Below are 19,098 nucleotides of genomic sequence, written 5' to 3' on the forward strand. Positions count from 1 at the left end.
CCTTCATCACAGTTTCAATCAATCTGCGACGCCGACGCAAACGACGCTCCTTCTCAAAGTCGTTCGCTACACTCTTTGTCTCTTTGCAGACACCCACACTCTTTCACACAACCACCACAGTCACTCATTCAGTCGCGCGTTCGTTAGCTTTTTGAAACGGATTGATTCCGAGCAGTACCGTCCAAAAACCACACACGTATCCAACAAATAGCAGCAACATCAATCAGTCACTACGATAAAACAAATTCGATCAAGATCAAGAACGATGCAGACCTTCAACAAGCTCGCAATGGCGGGCCTCGCCGCGGTGGCCAGTGCCAAGGTCGTCGAGCGCCGAGGATACAATGGAACGTTGACGACATTGACCGTTATGGACACCACGACGTACACGATCACCAGCTGCGCACCAGAAGTGACCGACTGCCCGTCGCGCCCAGAGAGCCAGAGCGTGGTCACCGTTACCGACACTGTCTCAGTTGCCACGACTGTCTGCCCAATTGAGCAGGCCAGCTCTGCTCACTCCGCCATCCTGTCCAGCTACTCTGCGACAGCATCTTCGCCTGTCGCACCTGTCGCATACTCGAGCACCAGCTTCAGCTTTGCACCAAGCACGACCAGCGCCTCAAGCAGCGCCAGTTCTACTGCATCGAGCTCCAGCAGCAACTCCTCGCCAGTGGCACCAGTCTCTGGCTCTTCCTCCAGCTCTGCCCCGGCGCCGTCTGGTTATGCCAGCCCGACTGGATCTTACTCCGCCACGATCCCATACACTTCATCTGCTTACTCGTTCGCGCCCACTGGCTATTCCGCATCCAGCGCGAGCCCCGTCTCGTCCAGCGCTTCTTCCAGCTCTGCCTCCTCCACCTCATCGTCCAGCTACTCATCTGGTTCGTCTCCGGTCGCTCCCGTCGGCACTGGTCCTTCTTCCAGCGCAGGAAACGTCCCATCTGGCTACGGTGCACACCCATGGGGACCAACCAGCACCAGCTCTGGTAGCAGCCCAGTTGCACCTTACCCGATCAGCAGCTCTACCGCCACCTCTGCTTCTACTATTGTCAGCAACACCACCTTGACATACACTCTTGGTTCCGGCACGAGTGCGTCCGTTGTTACCACCACGCTCCACTCCACCTCGACCAAGTACCTCACCTCGGTAAGACTTCGATAGAACAAATCGAAGCGCATGAATCACGCTAACTTGACTTCCAGACCATCTACATGACCCGTGCCTCGTCCAGCGCATCTGTCGCTGGCCCAACTGGTGGCGCGTCTGCTTCTGGCTCTGCTTCTGCTGGTGCCTCGACCAACACCCAGACCATCCACTCCACTTCGACTGTGACCAACTACATTACTGTCTTCCCAGTCTCCAGCGGCACTGGCTCTGGCGCTGCTTCTGCGACTGGCGCATACGGTGCTAGCAATGCTCTCTATCCATCTGGGAGTGCTGGTTCCGGATCTGGCTGCGCTCCTGGCTCCACCGTCACCATCACCGAAAAGGAGACCATTACCGTCACTGCTGGCACATCCTCCACTGGCGCTGTCGTGTCGCCCATCCAGTCGAGCTCTGCCCCATACTACCCAACTGGCGGCCCAGCCTCCAACAGCGGCTCGGCATCCAGCACCTGCCTAAGCACCGGCTTCGTGACAATCCACAAGCCCAAGCCTACTGGTGCCTCCGCATCAGCATCGTCCAGCTCATCGACCTCGGTCGTCGCACCAGTCAGCGCTTCCAGCTCCTCATCCAGCGTGAGCGCCTCATCGAGCGCCACCGGCACTCTGCCCGCCTGGTCCAAGCCCTCCAGCTACTGGATGTAAGCGCGTCACGACAACTTGAGTTAAAAGGACAATAAATCAGCCACAATACTCACGAAATAACGAACGCAGCGTACCAACGCACACCTACCTGCATGCTTGTACAAAAAAGCGCTCTACCTCCATTGTGGCATTCAGCGAGTGATACTCCCACGCAAGTCCGGGCGGGCTCCAGTTTTACCGGCTTGCGAGCATATTCTTGTTGCGTTATTGGATTCGATATTTGCTATTTTCTTCTCTTTGTGTGGTCTTTCTGGCGGGGATGCATTCCCAGCAAGTCGACGGGCTTGGCTAGATCCGAGCTCGTCGTGCTTCTCTGGCTGGGGTTGGTGGCGGCGGCAGGTTGGCTGGCAGGCAGGATTAGAGATCACGCATCTGGTACCGGCTGGGCTGGGAAGATGCCGTATTACTGTATCGCTTTGTCGTGTGTAGCTGTAGCTGTTTGTAATGCTAAGTCCTGTCCGCACTGCATATCGAGTCTTCGTTCGTTGCTGCGCTCTCCACCCCGCCAGGTCAAGGTCAGCCATCATGACACTTAACGCTTTTCAAAACCTCCGTAGCGAGCCTGTATTGTAGGTTTATACATTGACATTATATTGGTCCATACTAGCTGGTCTCGACGTACTGTATGTACACCATAGTCATCACCCCATCTACGGTTTGACCACGTACTCAAATGGCAGATTCAGATTAGTCAAGAATGTCGTCTTATCTTGACCAATGGGCACAATGCTTGTGTTGGCAATGCCACATGCGACCTCAAAGTCACCCGCCGCCTTAGTCTTCGATGCGATGATTGACTGATACTGATTCAGCGGGCAGCTTCGTCCTGGACCTTGCTGACAGTATGGGACAGGATAGACCTCATCATTGAGCTTGATACGCATGTACAGACCTCGCGATCCGCAGTTCAGGCGCTCGAAGCTGACGGTCCCACGCATAGTGACGAAGTTGCTGGATTTGAAGATGCGACTCTGCGGGATGTAGGTTGCTGGGAGCTGCGGTTCTTGATCGAACACACCGATGGCCGCAGCAAGCTGGTTGACTTGTCCGTCATTCGAGAACGTTGCGATGAGTGGATTTGGGTGGAACGGTGTGGAGGCGTTGCCATTCGGGTATGTGGCATTTGGTCCGTCAACGAAGCGCTGGACGAGCGCGGTGAGGAAGGGTAACATCAAGTTCTTCTCGAGCTTGGTGCCAAGGCCTGTGCCGTACCAGTAGCGAATGTCCTGAGAATACTCATACGCCAAGATTTCCTGCTGAGTGAAGGCGTCGCACCATGGACTGCGACGGCCAGTGATTTGTGTTTCAAAGCCGCAGAGGTAGGGGAATTGCGTCACATCCGACGCCGTGAAATTCAGGTTGCCACGGAACAGACTGTTGATACGCTTGACGATCGGAGGCACATAGATGTTGGCCCAGGTCGTGGCATTGTCCCCACCACTGTTGTCGTTGTAATTGGCACAAAGATCAGAAGCCGCTAAGGAGTTGGCAATCGATCTCGGGTCGGAGTTGTTAAGCACGTAGACACTACCATCGACAGTGGCGTTGGGGCCAAGGTAGCCTCGGGCGAACAGTCGAGCTGAGTCTACGACACGAAAGACGGACTGCTGGTAACGATTGGCCCAAAGCACGAATGGAGTGTTTTCGGTGTAAAAGTCTGGATACTGCCAGCGATAGTCCACGCCCATGTCGTACAGCTCCTTGTAGCCACCTAGGGAGAGCTCGGACAGTTCCGGTGCAGGGTTGCGAAGTGCTGATTTCCACGACTGGAGGAACTGGAACTCTGGAGCCCAGGTACTGAAGGAAGCATTTTGTATCTGTGTTGATTAGCTCATCTCGGATCATAAAAGCTTATGGAACCCACCTTCGCTGCCAAATTCACCCAGGTGTTGTATGAACCTGGATCAGGGTAGCGAGAGCCATGACGAGAGAGAAAGCCGGCCTGGTCGACGGAACAACCTGGCGGAGGGTCGGTCGAGATACCAAAGACGTTCGGGCCAGAGAAGTATGGACTGTTACCACCAAGATGTTGTGTGGGATCGAAGTTGTCCCACCACTGAGCAGTAGCGCCAATGGCGAGTAGTGCAATGGCGGTGGTAGCCATAGTCAACATACCGAGGGTGCCTACCTGTTCGCGAAGACCGTCTACATGAGGGAGATTATATATGCAAAGCTGAGATCCTCCCGCTTTTGGCATCTTGTCACCATGTCATGTTGTTGAGGCGAGGAAGCTCTTCCATGGAAGAATCCGCTTCGCTTCGTGGAGATCAGATATAATCATGTTCACGTTGCCTGTTGATTGGTGATGGACAGCTCGGTTTGCTGAAGACGATGGGGTCTACTGTGGTCGGTATATTTAGCGTCCTTTTCCAAGATCGTAGCACAGAGCAGAGGCTCGACTTCCTCGACTAGAGTATATGCCGTAGCTGAGTACGAATGCAGGACCCATCCGTCTTGGAGAGGGATTGTCTCAAGCCAGCACAGATGTCCCGAGACTCAGCCTATCAATCGGATCTTCGGATGGAGGGTGAACGAAACGTGCATGTGGACCCGAACATGCCGATGATCGATTGCAACCTGCCTCTGCACTATGTCGAACTCTGTACTACGATATTGTCCTTTCTGATCGCATATATGTAGCCATGTATGCTGGAAAGAAGATTGAAATTCGCGCCACGCACCGCTACGAGTTCCGCAGGTACCGTCAGTAATATCAGATCTCGAAGTGCAGCTCTGCCGGTGCTGCGATTATTCCGTGCAGATGTCTCTGATGACCACGCATACGGCTGTGGTAAGGTTTAGCCACTCCTCCGGACAAACGTTACGGCAGGCCGTCTCATCATGCACCATTTATCCACCAATCCGCACATGATCGGCCGGTGGTCCACCTTGTGTGTGGACGGCTAAACCTTTGCCTAGCCTAAAGCCAGCGCCCTTGTTGCTTCTGCATGCGACATGCGACGGTTGTATCGCCCATTGGGAAGTTCTAACATTCCGAAGCCGGATAAGGCAGATGTTACAGATCTCACTGCCTGGGTATTTCTTCTTCGACGTTGAGCTTCGTCTTATCGCCTTCGTTTCTGGCATAACTACACCGAAAGCACGGTAGCACACGCGCCTGTCAGGTCGACGACAGCGTTGAAGGCCACTCGAACGGCAATGCTGTGGTTGACGACAGCCCAGCAAGTTCGACCTTCCACCTGCACTCACCTGGGTCACGGCGCACACGATATCTCGATCCGGTGACGAAAGGTGCAGGTCGGACTCAATTTCATTAACAATTCTTCATAGGCAGCAGGGTGTCAGGCATTTGACCCTGGACCTGCTGCCATGACGAAAGGAAATGGTGTGATGAAGATCGAAGAGATCATTCACAACGAGACTCCTCGGCTTCTCGTGCTATATGACAAGGGACAAGACGACATCGTCAAGACTGTAGCGGATGTGATTGGACAAAAGTTCGTATTGGTCGACAAGGTCGAGAAGATTGAAGGACATGCGGAGAATATCGTGGTCGGGTTGGAGAATGCTGCAGTTGTTCAGGTGTCCCACATTGGTCAGCTTAAGCGAATCATCATCACGACACACTGCATTGATGCTGCCGACCTCCGCGACGAAGATGTGACATCAAGGTGTGACTATGAGTATCTTTATTTGCAGAAGCAATTCGATCGACGCGATCTTGCTCGTTTTCTCGGTTTCGTTCTCGGTCAGATCAAGCCTCACGAAGACTTACGAAAGAAGACCAGGACGACGTTGCTGTCGACGACGTTCCCCGATATCCGAGCTGCCTTGCCCAACCTTGATATCTTATCTGTGGGTGCAGACTCTGTCGAATTACGTGTTGATCTGCTGAAGGACGCCGATGCAGATGCTTCAAACGCCACTGTGCCAAGCATCAAATATGTTGGAGAGCAGGTGATGCTCTTGCGACAACGAACCGAGCTTCCCATCATATTCACTACTCGGTGCACAAAGGAAAATGGCAGGTTTCCAATGGACGATCCTATGCTGTTCTATCAGTATCTTCGGAAGGCAATGCAGTGGGGTTGTGAATACGTCGACGTGGAACTCTGGCTGCCGACCGAGATCAGGTCCCAATTGGCAGCTGAGAAAGGCAGCAGCAAGATCATCTCTGCATGGCACGACTTTACTGGCAGCTTCAAGTGGTCATCGGCGGAGGCACAGCAACTCTTCAAGCAAGGCGCTGTCTATGGAGATGTCGTAAAAATGATAGCATTGGTAAATACCACGGAGGAGAACTATGAGTTGGAGTACTTCCGATCCATAATTCAGACAGCATACTCGCATCCGCCACTCTCCGGGCTGAACATGGGTCCTGTAGGCCAGCTGTCCCGGACACTAAACAAGGTATTCACGCCGATCACGCATCCATTGCTGCCCATGGTGGCCGCGCCAGGTCAATTGAGTGCTGCTGAGATCAACAGCATGTTGCATTCAATGGGTCAGGTACGTGTCCATCATTGTGTCGAACAGACCGAAAGCAGGAACGCTGACAACAGCTTACTTAGATTCCTAAACTTGATATCTATGCGATCGGTAACGTTCGCCAGAATGGTCAAGCAGTCTTTTTCGAGAAGTGCCTCAATGAGCTCAGTCTGCCGCACCAATTGCTCTGCATCGAGCGCATCTCCCAAGGTTCGATCGAGCGTTTCATTAGCCGGCCCTCATTCGGCGGTGCGCATATCAGTCCGCCTTTACCAGCAAACGCACCGTATCTACCCAGGCTGTCGAATGCTGCTTCCGCCATTGGCCAGATAGATACCGTTGTCGCTCACAATACGCCAGGTGGAAAGCTGCTGGTTGGCGATAATGCGACTTGGAAAGGCATTCGTGCAACTCTGACAAACGACTTCGTGCCATCAGCATACGCAGGACAAGCTGCTCTTATCCTGGCTAGTCAAGAGTCGCAAGCATCCGCTGCTATCTTTGCTCTGACGAGCCTGGATATCGGGCCGATCTACACCATCGGGTTTCAGGCCAAGCACTCGGTCGCTACAGACATCCAACAGTTTCGGGGCGTCGAGGATATGAAGAAAGTAGATGAACCGTTCGTCATAGTATCTGCATTACCGGCCGACAAATCCTTCATCGTCTCGCCACTCATCAAGCACTACAGTCACAGTGGCAGACGACCTGCGCAACGTGCCGGCAAAGTCTTCGTCGACCTTTCAAATGGTGTGCGTGGTAAGGGCGATTCTGTAGCAACTGCTGAGTCCTTGGGATGGCTGGCATATGGCACTGCAGATATCAATGCGTGGACCACGGTTGAAACGCTACGCCTACTGGTCGGACAGAACGTTCCGTTCGATTTCGTCAGGCTGGCAGCAGGGCGGAGCCTGTACTGATGCAGGGCTGAGGCCGTGATGAAGTGTTACGGGATCACAGTACCATGACTCGGCCTTCAGCGCTGATGTATGATCAATGCGCCAAGAATGTGTGATGTGCAGAGCGGCAGACTAGGGATATCGTGATGGACGTACGAGATTGATGAGTTTGGTATCATAAGCGACCCGAATTTTCCTCCTGTCTTTTATTGTGGCTCAATCGATAGATTCCTGGTGATTGTGACTCGCCAAATCCTGATCGGGAGGAGTTATTCTGGTGAACGTCTCATAGTACGGCACTTGCTGGTACAGTTCGTGCATCCAAAAGCTACATTTCGGAATCATTACTTAGGCGATCAAGTTTCCCACACAGATAATGTTATCGCCCTGCTCGGGCTAACCGCCTTAGGTCTGTCAAAACCCACGAGGGTCCACGAGGATCATGAGTCTTGGACACGCTTGGACGGGCCTTCTCGAAGGACAGACGAAACAGGCTTACATGTCAGTCGTCGGCTCAGCTTGCAGGCACTATAGGCTGCACGTAAGTAGCTCAGGGGAATGCAGGACAGCGGTACCGACACCCTTCCAAGAGCACTGCATATTCTGCCCGCCTGACGGTGTCACAAGCCGTTGCAATCAAAATGTAGACAAGTCCAGACGGTGAGCTTTCACTCGATCACCCGAGCTTTCCATGCTTCCATTCCCCTCGGCTCATGCTTCAGCCACGCGATTGCTACTGGCGCGAACAACCCTGCGCAAGACTGTCTCTCCCCGCTCGCGATGCCTGCAGCTTAGGGAGTCTAAATGAAATGCACGTACAGCGGTACATTATGAGGATTGCGGCTCCACAAACTCTGGGTTTGCATAGCAAAGTTTATTGGTAGCATCTCGTGGTTGCGTACAGACTCACTGCCCGTTCGTCCAGAGTTTCGTCCGTCTTCTGCAAACCTCACCGCAGACCCATCGCCTGCCATGTACTGGGTGCTCACGTCTGTCGACGATTGACGATGCCATGATGGCGACCACAGCTATCGCTGCGTCGAACGACCAATATTCCATGATGTCCAGGCCCCAAATCGGCATTGACCGTCTGCCGGTAAGAAGACAAAGCAACGAGCCCAAGGAAGCCATGAACTGCAAAAGCTGTCGCAAACGAAAGGTTAGCACCACGGAAAACTGGCGGCCAATGGCGTCGTAGAAGCTGACGAGCTCAAGATCAAATGCAATCGAATCCGACCTAGCTGTGAGGCATGCCAAGTCTTCAACTGTGCTTGCATCTATGGTAGGTTCCGGTTTAGAGTGATGGAGTTGCGCGCGGCTGACATCGACAATCATAGACGCGATACCGAAGAAGCGTGGACCGAAGACCGATGTGCTCGAGGCGCTCTTGAAAAGAGTCAATGGCCTTGAGAAGCGACTGAAGGATGAAAAGAAACCTGATTCCGCGGATGGTCAGACTGATGAGGAGCAGCCAGATGAGCAGGTGCAGCAGTTGCGGAAGGTGGCAGCCCGCAATGGCGAGGAGAAAGCAACGATACAAGTCAGAGCAGTCGAGTTATTACAGGACGAGCAGCCGGCGCATCAGCAAGTGAATCAGCAAGCGACTCCGCAAATCATACAGCAACACCGGACTCACCACAACGTGCAACAACCCATACAAGCGCTACCTGCTACAGATGCATTGATCGACACCTACTTCGCTCGAGTACATGGCAAGCCGTACTACGTCTTGGACGAACCCGCCACAAGACAGCGGTTACGGGATGGTAACCTGCCTCACTTCTTGCTGTCAGCTATCCATGCAGTATCGATCCGGTATTGCAGTCACTTGTACGCGGATCTCAGCACCGCAAACAGGCATAGTCAGGAATGTGCGTTGCAGTCTCGGGCAGACATTGACGTGGACGAACCAAGCATAGAGCATCTGCAGGCCTTGTTACTACTGGCCATGGCGGCATACCAGTCCGGCAAAGGGAAGAAGTGCTATATGCTCTTGACGCATGCGGTAAGTATGGCCTTTGGACTAAGTCTGCATCGGGAGCTACCGCCTCAGCTTCGCATTGCTCCGTCAGAACGTGAAGGCAGGAGGAAGCTGTTCTGGACCTGCTATCTTATGGACCATTTCACCGTAGCAGGATCGAAACGTCCGTCCTTGATCTCGGACGAGTCGATATGCTTACGATTACCCGCTTGGTTGCCTCCTGGAGCGCATGGTTGGGTCGATGGAAGCTACTTTCCGAATGGCACAAGCCTCCCGTACGCTGCGGGAGTCGGTAATGCAGGTCAGGGAAGTGGTGCTATGCTAGTAGAAATATCGCGTGTGTTGGGAGTCACAAATCGCTATCTGGCTGCTGGAGGCGTCAAAGGCGACTCTCACTTTCCATGGCATGCTCAGTCGACGTTGTCAAGGATCCGATCCGACCTAGACTACTGGGCGGCCAACACGCAGGATGCTTTCACAACGATCGAAGCCTTGTTCGGCCAACCAGATACTTCTACTCTCGTGCTTAGCAAGCTGATCTACCACCTGATCCACTGTCTTGTGTACCGGCCTTTCTTGCCAGTAGATCTGGCAGAGCTGTCTGGCACAGGTCAGCATCAATCGTGGCAAATCGAGGCAACCAACCTCTGCTTTTTGCACGCCAACGCTATCGCCGAGCTAGTCGAGATCGGCCAAAGCACCTCTCTAATGGACTGGCCTTCATTTGTCGGATACTGTATCTGCACCGCGGGCACCATTCATGTCCATGGAGCACATTATATGGCACTCCGAGAAGGAGACGTATTTGCTCACAGCGCCGACTTTCTGAGCCGAGAGATGGCTCAGCTGCATGAGTTGCGCTTCGCCTGGGTGGGTGTGCAGCATCAGCGCGAGACACTACAGACAGTCTACTCGAGCCATTCGCAGCTTGTGAAGTCGCTCTCGACAAGCCCGACGAGATTTTCACCAGTATTCCAGATGGAAGACTTCTTCGATCGATATCCTGGATCATATATCGATGGTGCCCATTGTTCCTTCACAGATGTTGACCCTGCAGTCCTTATGGACAGCATCAGCAATTATAATGGCTACGGGTATAACTCTGCAGACGCCTGGATGAATAGTACGACAGCATCGTTACAAACACAGCCCATGGTTCCAACACAGTATATGACACAGAACCAAATGCCCACCGTGCACAGGAAGGCGAAACGTCGGCGTACTACCGCAGCAACGATACCTCACCCGGCGGTCTCGAGCAACGGAGCCGGTGCTGCCTCAGCCGAGCGAAGAGTCTCGACTGAGTCCTTCTTGCCCAAAGGGCAGCAGCACCAGCAGCCACAATCCCAGCCAATACATATACCTGATGACACACCACAGTACAACGGTCACCAGACTGGCGCGTCGCGAAATGACAATAACGAATACGCAATCATAGATGACCAAATCCAGAACCCGACGTTCACCCAAAGCGCTCTCTCCCCGTCCTTCAACTACAGCCCTATGCCACCCGCCATGCCTCTGCAAAGAAGCCTAAGCAATGAGGCCAACAATTGCATGAGCAGAGACAATTTCAATTACGGCTACAACTTCGAGCAACGGACACCAGGAGGTTTCAGCCAGAGCGCAGAAAGCACACATACTGATCCACAAGATAAAGATCCTTTCCTGACTTTGCTGGAACAATTGGCACAGAATGAGGGAAACGGTGATGCTAACGGACCGAGCGAGCTTGATTTCTTTCTCACTGGGCAGGGGTGAAGGGTTGTAATTGAGCTTATAATGCATAGCGCCAAAATGGTCTAAGAAAGTATACTGTAAGATATCATATCTGCATGAGTACAAATTCTGTTCGTAGCATTATTTAAGGCCAGGCCAAAAGCATGAGAATAAAATTGTAAGAGAAATGCTAGCACATGCATTTGCTGCGACTTCATAGCAGACCCGGGATGACAGCCTTCCTATTCCCTACTCTCTCCTTGCCGAACTTCTTGATGTACCACTGTCTACCCTGTAGTGCCCGCGGCAGCATGGTCGAAATCTCGTTGATCAGGAACGTTCTAGCTGGTACGCAATCCCATCCACCAACCATCCAGAAACCGGCCCACTCGAGCCACTCACAAAAGTAGTGGGGGTACAGGACATAATGGAATAGACCATTCTTAGGAAGCATGTAGAGCTTGTCCACGCCTTCAATGGATTTCCCTTCCTCTTTAGCCTTTTGCTGTTGGCGCTTAAGAGCACTCCGGCGGATCTCGCGGAGGTCGTCGTCGTGGAACATGTTTCCTAGGAAGGACCAGCCCCAGATGATGAGACCGACTTCGATGTAGTAGAGTTTTCCTGACCAGTCCCAGATGGTGGTGGGACCGTAGCCAGCGAGCCATCCGCCTATCGAGAGGCCATTGATGATTTGCCAAGCGAAGGCGGAGATAAAAACGAAAGGATGGATAGGTGACATGCTAGGGTTGAGAACTAGAGGCGAAAGGATGGCGCGGTAGATGTAGTGGATTGTGTAGACGCCGGCCATCGTCCAGTTGGCCCAGGGAAGTGCTTGTGGGGTAGCGAAGCCGACCGTCGACGGGATCGAAAACATGCAGTACAGGACCATCGTCATGCCTGGTATTTCCATCAGGAACCAGGCCCATTTTCCTGGGAGATTGAATTTGCTTTCGATGGAAGTTTTGCCTTGTGGATAGAACTCGGAGAGCCATTGGGCAGCTGTGAACTGGTGGTCTGTTAGTATTTGAGTCTGTGACTGGTATCTGGAAGACGTACGAGTGGGAAGAATTGCCAGGCAAAGCTCAACAGCGCCCAATTCTCTCGTGATGGTGGAAGGATGCCTGGAATCAGGACTGGGAGGTTTGGTAGCACGCCTGCCATGGTTATGGTGCAGACTGGAGGAAGTCAGTAATACACAGCTTCTTCTATGGGGGTGAGGTCAAGCTGCCTTCCCTTTTGGCAGCACTGCTTGTGCTCAAGATGTGTGTATAAGATCGTGGTATATATATAGTTTGTGGTGACGTACTGTGATGCGGCCGCTCCCGCTGTACGACGTGCCGGAGGTTATTGTGCAGCGAACCTCTACTCCAATCTTTTCTCCCTGCTGCGATTCCCACATCATCTGGGTATATGGCTTGACATACTCCCATTCAGCAGCAACATGCCCTCGTGGATGGAGTGTCGGACAATGACTCCCGACAACAAGACGATTGGGCACGAACGGTTTACCGAGCTCTACTCTACTTGGGGCACACGAAGATCGATCGAGGTCACCAGGAACTGTACAAATTCGAAACGGACAAGCACGCCTTTAATCAGTCTCAAATGGTCCTTCATTTGGGGAGATACTGCCTACTATCTCTGTTCCTGGAACCTAATTCTGGTCTTCCTTCGCTTCAGCCATCCTGTTTCGTGTCAACTTATGACGTCGGCGCAGTCGCGTGTTGGTAGATCATTCGTTTAACAAGCAAGATAGCAGGTTTACAATGTACACGCACATCAGGTGTCGCGTGTAAGCGAGAGTCTTGTCTTACGACATAGCTAAGAGGTGAGTATATGAGAAAGCGTTGACTCTCCTTCACCATCTTCATCACGTCCTGTACCTTCTATCGAACCAAGCAAGAAGTGCCCCGTTTCTTACCAACAAGCCCTTCCAACAACAACGCTCATCAATCACAATGGCCCGTACTCGCACCACCACAGCTCCCGGCCACGAAGGCGGCATCATGTCTCGCCTTCGCCGTCGCAACAACAACGCGAAAGTCACGACCAGTGAGCACACGAACCCCATTACTGGTGCCCACACCCGAACCAAGAAGACAACTACCCACCCAAATGGTCTCGGTCACCACGGCCATGGCGGACGAGGACCAATGGCTACCTCAAACCACACCCACGCCACTCATCGCACGGCCAACACCCGTACCACAGGCACTACAGCTGCGCCTCTGCAACACCACCACCGAAAACCTAGTATGGGTGACAAGGTCAGTGGTGCTATGATGAAGCTTAAGGGTAGCTTGACAGGGAAGACTGGTGTTAAAGTAAGATCTATTTTCTTGTATGCCTGGATTGTTTGCTGACGAATACGATAGGCAGCTGGCACTCGCCGCATGCACGGCACCGACGGCAAGGGCAGCCACCGCGTGTATTAGAGAACCATGGTCAGAGGGTTGAGAATGGACGCTCGATAACGAGCATGTTATGATACCCATGTAGCGAGCGTGTATAGTAATGTATTCTTGTACGATAACAGATCAAGTTCAGTCTCAAAGGTTTGTGCTGCCTGGCGTTGAGAAGGCTCCAGCGCCCTGACATCTCGGTCAAGGACACTGATGCCCACTCTTGCACACAGTCGCCACTGTGTCAACCCACTTTGCTTGTGTCGGTTCGTCCTCCCTATTACCTCTCGTCCATCCTCGCCCAGTAATCCCCTCCGATTTTTGTGCCTCAATTGATTTTCATTGCCATTTTCAAGTTTTTGGGGTGTCGACTGGTCTCGCCGCACGGCACACCACACACCAGTGCGGCGATCCCAGCCAACAGTTTATGGTTTTAAATAAACTGTGGGCCCCATGGCGACACAGAGCCCAAGGCAGCTCTAATCCTCCAACTTCACCGACCGACGAGAAAGCACACGGCCCCTCAACTCCTTCTGCCCTCCAACATCCCTTAGAGCTAGCCTGAACTACCCTTTCCATCGCCGCCTTGTCTCCATACCACGATGTGCTTGCGAACTTCGATCCCTTCTTGTCTTTGCCGTTCCACCTTGATGTGATTGTGGTTCCCGATCCTTACTTGTGTCTACCGTTTCGTGAACTTGTCTGAGTCGGACCGTGATGTTTGTCTCGATGTGAAAGTCGACTCATTGCACAGCAGCAGCCATACGACGCCATGGTTGTTCCATCTTGTGCAGCTTCGAAGAAGACTGGAACGGTCCCATCCGAGGCGCCAGGGACCGGCGAGCAGCTTTGATCTGCCGCTCCACCGGCTCTGTCGAAGACGTCGAGGGCTCAAACGCTTGGTCGAATGAGCGTCTGAGTGTCTTCTTGGCTGGCGATGTCGCTACGACTGCTGCTGGTAGTGTTGCTGGTGAGGATGGCAGGTTGAGGTCCTCTGGCTTGTAGTAACGGTCGGCTATCGATGATCGGATGAGGGCATCGTGATTGATCGTGATCTTGCCTTGGATGAAATCGGCCAAGCGTTGTTGAACAATGCTTGCAGAAGCCTCGGTGAGGTACTTCTTGCCGTCGGCAAAGGTGACCAGGCATTGCGTCTCAATCTTGAAGAAGTGGTCGAGATGAATGTAACTTTGCTTTTTCATCTTCTGGCCCGTTGTCATCTGGAGTACCGGGTCTGCGCTATGTGGTACGGTGTTTTCATGTTGCATAGCCAGATACCGTCGTCGACTTGTGTTCTCGGGGCTCCGGAACCTGTCCTGGATCGTCTGATCGTTGAAGCTTGTCGTCTGGAGACAGGTTGCTGTGCGCTTGTCTTTGGACAGTGCTGCGATGTACACTGGGTGGTGATCGGAACCCGGATGGATGTCCCACTTCCAGAATTCGGAGTCTTTTGGAACCATGCTGAAGTTCAAGAAGGCAATCAGACCGACTCGAGCTTGGTCAAGCGTCGGTCCTGCAGACGGTGAAGTCGATACTACACATGTCGTCTGAGCTGACGGGCTGGGCATTCGGCGCGATCTCCAGTTGCTGCTGGTAGCCGCACGAGATGTGCCTAAAGAAGTCATCGTGCGTTGACTTGAGAACGATGATGTGTGAGGTCGTTCAGCGGTGATATTCTTGTCTTGTGATAATGTAGTGCTGTTAAGCATGAAATGTGGTCAAGATATGTGTTGCGTCTGTAGGCTTCAAAAGCGTCCGCATACAGTACGATAAATTTTGTGTTGTAAAGAGAGAGAGAGAGCAAGAGATCGCAGCGAGGTTACGATATTCATACTGTGCGAACCTACTCTAGACGATTCTACTCACGAGCTGGTAATCGTAATGGCACCTCATCAACAGGTGAACGAGGCCGAAAGCTTCTATCGAGTTCCTAGCTTCGACAACGACTCCACCAAGGCAAGATGGGGTTCCAAGCTTGTCTGTCGAGACGAAGAGCTCCCAAGAGACGCCGTTCCAGTGCAATTCGGGAGCTATATGGCATTGCAGCCTTTGGGCAGACTAATGCCACTTCAGCATGCTCAATATCAGACGTAGCATCCTCTCCAGCGGCGAGACGGTCCTTTGCGACACGCCAAATCGCGTGCAGCACAGAAGCTTTGTTGACTTTTTACCTGATCTGGAGGCGCAGTTTGTTGTGATGACCATTGTCCAGCTATCCAGAGGCCGAGAGTAAGCATCTCGACAACGCGAAAAGCTCGCGTAGGCTCGTGAGTAACGCCAGCTACATGGAAGATCGGAGAGTCCCACGAGATACCGAGACGTATCCCTGTTAAGAGAGGTGCTTGGGTAAGCCGTAGTCTGGAGTCTGTCCACGTGGTGGTGGGCCTTCATCTGCGAAAGATCAACAGTGTCGGAGAACCGTCATGGTCCGGAGATCATCTGGATCAGAACTCACGGCTGCTGTATAGATGCGTTTTGACATACCGTATGCAGGTGAAAGCAAGAGCTGTGCAATATCTTCAGCCTTGACGGCGGTGAGGTGAGATGTGAGGCGCACGGACCTCCACAATTAACCCAAACGTGAGCGCATCATCTCAGGCATAACATACATGTCGCAAGTACATTATTCCATGAGAGTGACGTGTCGACCGGGAGTCACATGGTCTAGAAGCCAGTCTACGGTCAGGAGATGAGTATAGTGTACAATCTGATATGATTATCTTGAAACGCGACAAATCTCCTCAACTACTTCCATCATCTTCCCGAATCACAGCGGTAGTCTTGGAGCACCTCGACGGCATCCGTCGCGCTCATCGGGGCGCAGCGCCAGTGGGATCGTCGTGTATCGAAGCAGCGCAACCATAATAAGGCTACAACTGCATCTCGCCTCTCCCTGGCGACTCATGGGGCAATACACTGGCAGCGATGGGTAGCATCCCTTAGGCATGGCCATCCGGCACATATGACACTTTGATCGACACAGCGATACCAAGCTCGTCAGGCGAACATTGTCTGAAACCAGGTGGACCAACTGAACGGTCTGATGCTGAAGCCGGATTGCGTGTTGTCCCGTCTAATATTGATCTCATGCACGCCTGAATGACCTCGACTGACCATGGAGAAGGTGGTCTTTCTTCGATCTCCACGCTTGAAGGCCTGCCAGCTCGATGAAGAAGACTTGTGAAATGTTAATATACCCTCCGGTGATTCGTGTGGGGTCGCGGATCCTGCACGTCGATGAATGGAGGGTCAGAGTAGTACGACCGATCGGGTTGTCGAGGCGATTGGGCAAGTATAGCTGACGACTTCTGCCAGATTTTGGTGTCGACATCGCCTGATGGAAATGCCGAGAGGGGATCTAGCAGGTACCGGTCTGCACTAGAAGTACATGCTTCGTTGCTGATGGACTTCTGCCTTGAACAAGGCAGCACCCGTATTCCAGTGAGTCGTAAGATCATTGCCCTGGACGCCTTAGCTCTACGCTTGCAGCACGACACGTTAATGAGGGTTCCAGCTGTGCCCAGCTTCAAACGATCGAGGCAGGAATCCTTCGACTTATTCTTCCAGGTGAACATTGCTGCAAGTAGAAACAAGGAATGCTCTGCCATCAAAGTTTAGTTGTGTCTTTGTTTCGGATCTGTCTTTGTGGTGCGAGGCCTCTCTTCAGCGTGAGTTTCTTCTTGTACAGGGTATACATACGCGCTTCATAAAGATTCTATTCACACGTTTATCCAAGCATGCACGCTATCGCTTCGAACGCGTCTCGATAACATTACGGAGGTGTAGCCAATAATCGGAAGTCGGGTGGGCAAGCGCGTGACCATCTGGCGATTTTCTCTAGGCCTGATCGCTTGTAACCCAGGACGCGCTCTTGCCATTGTCGCCAAATGTTTTTGTGCTGGGCGAGTCCCTCCTGCTCTCTCAGCGGTGTCATACAGCGATCCACATCACGCTGACCACGATATCCATGCCCTTGCCCTCTCCACCCTCGTACTTGTGCGACCACATCCCATCCTTCTCATTATTCCAGAAAGCCCCACTCGCACTATGCATCCCCCTCCGTCCAACCTTCCCATTGCCTACGGCGACCTCCGCCTCACCTTCACTCCCGCTCGGTCGCGGATCAGAAAGGTGCTGGATGATGGTGCTGTTGACGCAGAACTTGTATCGTGGTGACTGGAACTGCGGCGGCTCTGCACTGCTGGTGGTGTCGGAGGAGGTCGTCGTGGACTCGGAGATGACGGCTTTGAGGATGGAGTTAATGATCTGGTTGTTCCAGGTTTGGGTTGAGGCGTGGTCGTAGTGCGAGGCGGTACTGAGGGCGGAGTCGCAGGCGTCGTTGGCTATTTGTTTGAGGCGGTTGGCTGGAATGGGCTGTACGATGTTAGTATATCATCTCTCCGCTAGTCCGAGCAAAAGATGTAGTATCGACCAGTCCGGCCTGGAGGCTTTCTGGCAAAACGGACGATTTTGGAGAACATACAGAGTTTGCCATTGCACTGCGGTGTTTGAGGCGATGGTAGTAGTGATATCGTGGAAGGATCTCCTTGCTCGTGTTAGATCCTATCTTGCACTTGCTTCCCTCTCGCGCTGTTGACGTGTAACGACGAAGGACCGTGATTAGATGTCTGTTGCAGCACGAGAGCCCAAACACACGTTCACCCCAAAACACGCTTGAAATGCAAGGCATTCCCAAAGTGGGGCGACTTCATGCCCGTCACGAGTCAAGCTGTGCATCGGCACGAAGCGACGGTCGTAACCGAGCCAACGAGAACAGAGCATGTGAAACGTGACGAAGGCGGGGAGAGCGTTTCTGACTGCAGCTGGCTTGCTTGTGCTTTTTGGGCCAAAGCTTCGCCGGCGAGCTTTTCTGTGGGCACGAGCACTTCTCACACTCGTCGTCTGCCATTGAGGTTGCTTGAAGGACTGTGAGGCACGATCATATACGTACAAGAGGCTCAAGAAGATATCTCACAGGAAGGGACGAGATACAACATTACCAGCTTCCACCTCGGCATATCATTAGAAGTACCCTCCCATTGGGATCTCGAGAGCCAATATGTCCAGCCAACCTCTCCTCCAAACTGCACCGGGTATGCACCATACACTCTGCTAATCCTACAAAGCTAACAATATTGCTAATAGGCAAACGCATCGCCCTCCCCGTCCGCGTCGAACCGAAAGTCTTCTTCGCAAACGAACGCACGTTCCTCTCCTGGCTAAACTTCACCGTCATCCTCGGCGGCCTCGCCGTTGGCCTCCTCAACTTCGGCGACCGCGTGGGCCAGATCAGCGCTGGACTCTTCACCCTCGTGGCGTTGGCGGCTATGCTCTATGCGCTCGTGACTTTCCATTGGAGGGCGAAGAGTATTCGGATGCGAGGGCAGGGAGGGTTTGACGATAGGTTTGGGCCGACGGTGTTGGCTGTGGCGTTGTTGGCGGCGATTGTGGTCAATTTTGTTCTGAGGTTTACTGGGGCTGGTGGGGATCATAGGTAAATTTTGGGTATGGATGGGTGGATGAGGAGGGATCGATGTGGTTGCTCTCTGTAGGGTGAAGAGGAACCAGAGAGTGGGGCGATGGAGATGTGTAAGATGAAAAAACTCATGGCTAAAGGGTTGGAGGTCTACTACGAAGCCTTTGGAAAGTGTTGGCACACCAATGCGACTTTTGTACATGGGCGGTACGTTTGTGCATGCCGTATAGTGACAAGTTGAGTCTAGATATGTTACACATGGCCTCTTTGAAATTACTCATTGGACATTGCAGGTAGAGACTGCATACTGCAGAACCGAGTCGGCTGCAGTGTCTGCACACACGCTTGCTAACAGGAGGT

General features: G+C 52.8%; 9 protein-coding genes across 9 annotated transcripts; 5 read left to right on the plus strand and 4 right to left on the minus strand.

Moving 5' to 3' along the window:
• Positions 1–289: 289 nt before the first annotated feature.
• Positions 290–1,812, plus strand: LTS14_004693 (uncharacterized protein; the record flags this gene model as incomplete). The annotated part of the gene is made up of 2 exons (XM_064837394.1): positions 290–1,150; positions 1,207–1,812. The coding sequence occupies 2 exons, from the start codon at positions 290–292 to the stop codon at positions 1,810–1,812; spliced, it is 1,467 nt and encodes a 488-aa protein (XP_064694717.1).
• Positions 1,813–2,462: 650 nt separating this feature from the next.
• LTS14_004694 (uncharacterized protein) lies at positions 2,463–3,925 on the minus strand (the record flags this gene model as incomplete). Its single annotated transcript, XM_064837395.1, has 2 exons — positions 2,463–3,629; positions 3,677–3,925. 2 exons carry the CDS (start codon positions 3,923–3,925, stop codon positions 2,463–2,465), a joined length of 1,416 nt encoding a protein of 471 aa, XP_064694718.1.
• A 1,217-nt stretch (positions 3,926–5,142) lies between these two features.
• LTS14_004695 (uncharacterized protein) lies at positions 5,143–7,181 on the plus strand (the record flags this gene model as incomplete). The annotated part of the gene is made up of 2 exons (XM_064837396.1): positions 5,143–6,282; positions 6,345–7,181. The coding sequence occupies 2 exons, from the start codon at positions 5,143–5,145 to the stop codon at positions 7,179–7,181; spliced, it is 1,977 nt and encodes a 658-aa protein (XP_064694719.1).
• A 994-nt stretch (positions 7,182–8,175) lies between these two features.
• On the plus strand, positions 8,176–10,902 carry LTS14_004696 (uncharacterized protein; the record flags this gene model as incomplete). The annotated part of the gene is made up of 3 exons (XM_064837397.1): positions 8,176–8,256; positions 8,325–8,442; positions 8,498–10,902. The coding sequence occupies 3 exons, from the start codon at positions 8,176–8,178 to the stop codon at positions 10,900–10,902; spliced, it is 2,604 nt and encodes an 867-aa protein (XP_064694720.1).
• Positions 10,903–11,074: 172 nt separating this feature from the next.
• Positions 11,075–12,021, minus strand: LTS14_004697 (uncharacterized protein; the record flags this gene model as incomplete). Its single annotated transcript, XM_064837398.1, has 2 exons — positions 11,075–11,866; positions 11,917–12,021. The coding sequence occupies 2 exons, from the start codon at positions 12,019–12,021 to the stop codon at positions 11,075–11,077; spliced, it is 897 nt and encodes a 298-aa protein (XP_064694721.1).
• A 797-nt stretch (positions 12,022–12,818) lies between these two features.
• Positions 12,819–13,295, plus strand: LTS14_004698 (uncharacterized protein; the record flags this gene model as incomplete). The annotated part of the gene is made up of 2 exons (XM_064837399.1): positions 12,819–13,184; positions 13,236–13,295. The coding sequence occupies 2 exons, from the start codon at positions 12,819–12,821 to the stop codon at positions 13,293–13,295; spliced, it is 426 nt and encodes a 141-aa protein (XP_064694722.1).
• Positions 13,296–14,005: 710 nt separating this feature from the next.
• On the minus strand, positions 14,006–14,722 carry LTS14_004699 (uncharacterized protein; the record flags this gene model as incomplete). Its single annotated transcript, XM_064837400.1, has 1 exon — positions 14,006–14,722. The coding sequence occupies one exon, from the start codon at positions 14,720–14,722 to the stop codon at positions 14,006–14,008; it is 717 nt and encodes a 238-aa protein (XP_064694723.1).
• A 2,470-nt stretch (positions 14,723–17,192) lies between these two features.
• LTS14_004700 (uncharacterized protein) lies at positions 17,193–17,757 on the minus strand (the record flags this gene model as incomplete). Its single annotated transcript, XM_064837401.1, has 2 exons — positions 17,193–17,636; positions 17,746–17,757. The coding sequence occupies 2 exons, from the start codon at positions 17,755–17,757 to the stop codon at positions 17,193–17,195; spliced, it is 456 nt and encodes a 151-aa protein (XP_064694724.1).
• A 564-nt stretch (positions 17,758–18,321) lies between these two features.
• On the plus strand, positions 18,322–18,760 carry nrf1 (GTPase regulator Nrf1; the record flags this gene model as incomplete). The annotated part of the gene is made up of 2 exons (XM_064837402.1): positions 18,322–18,355; positions 18,408–18,760. The coding sequence occupies 2 exons, from the start codon at positions 18,322–18,324 to the stop codon at positions 18,758–18,760; spliced, it is 387 nt and encodes a 128-aa protein (XP_064694725.1).
• Between the last annotated feature and the right edge of the window lie 338 nt (positions 18,761–19,098).

This window comes from Recurvomyces mirabilis (assembly GCF_035927965.1).
Source record: "Recurvomyces mirabilis strain CCFEE 5264 chromosome Unknown scaffold_11, whole genome shotgun sequence".
NCBI lineage: Eukaryota > Fungi > Ascomycota > Dothideomycetes > Mycosphaerellales > Teratosphaeriaceae > Recurvomyces > Recurvomyces mirabilis.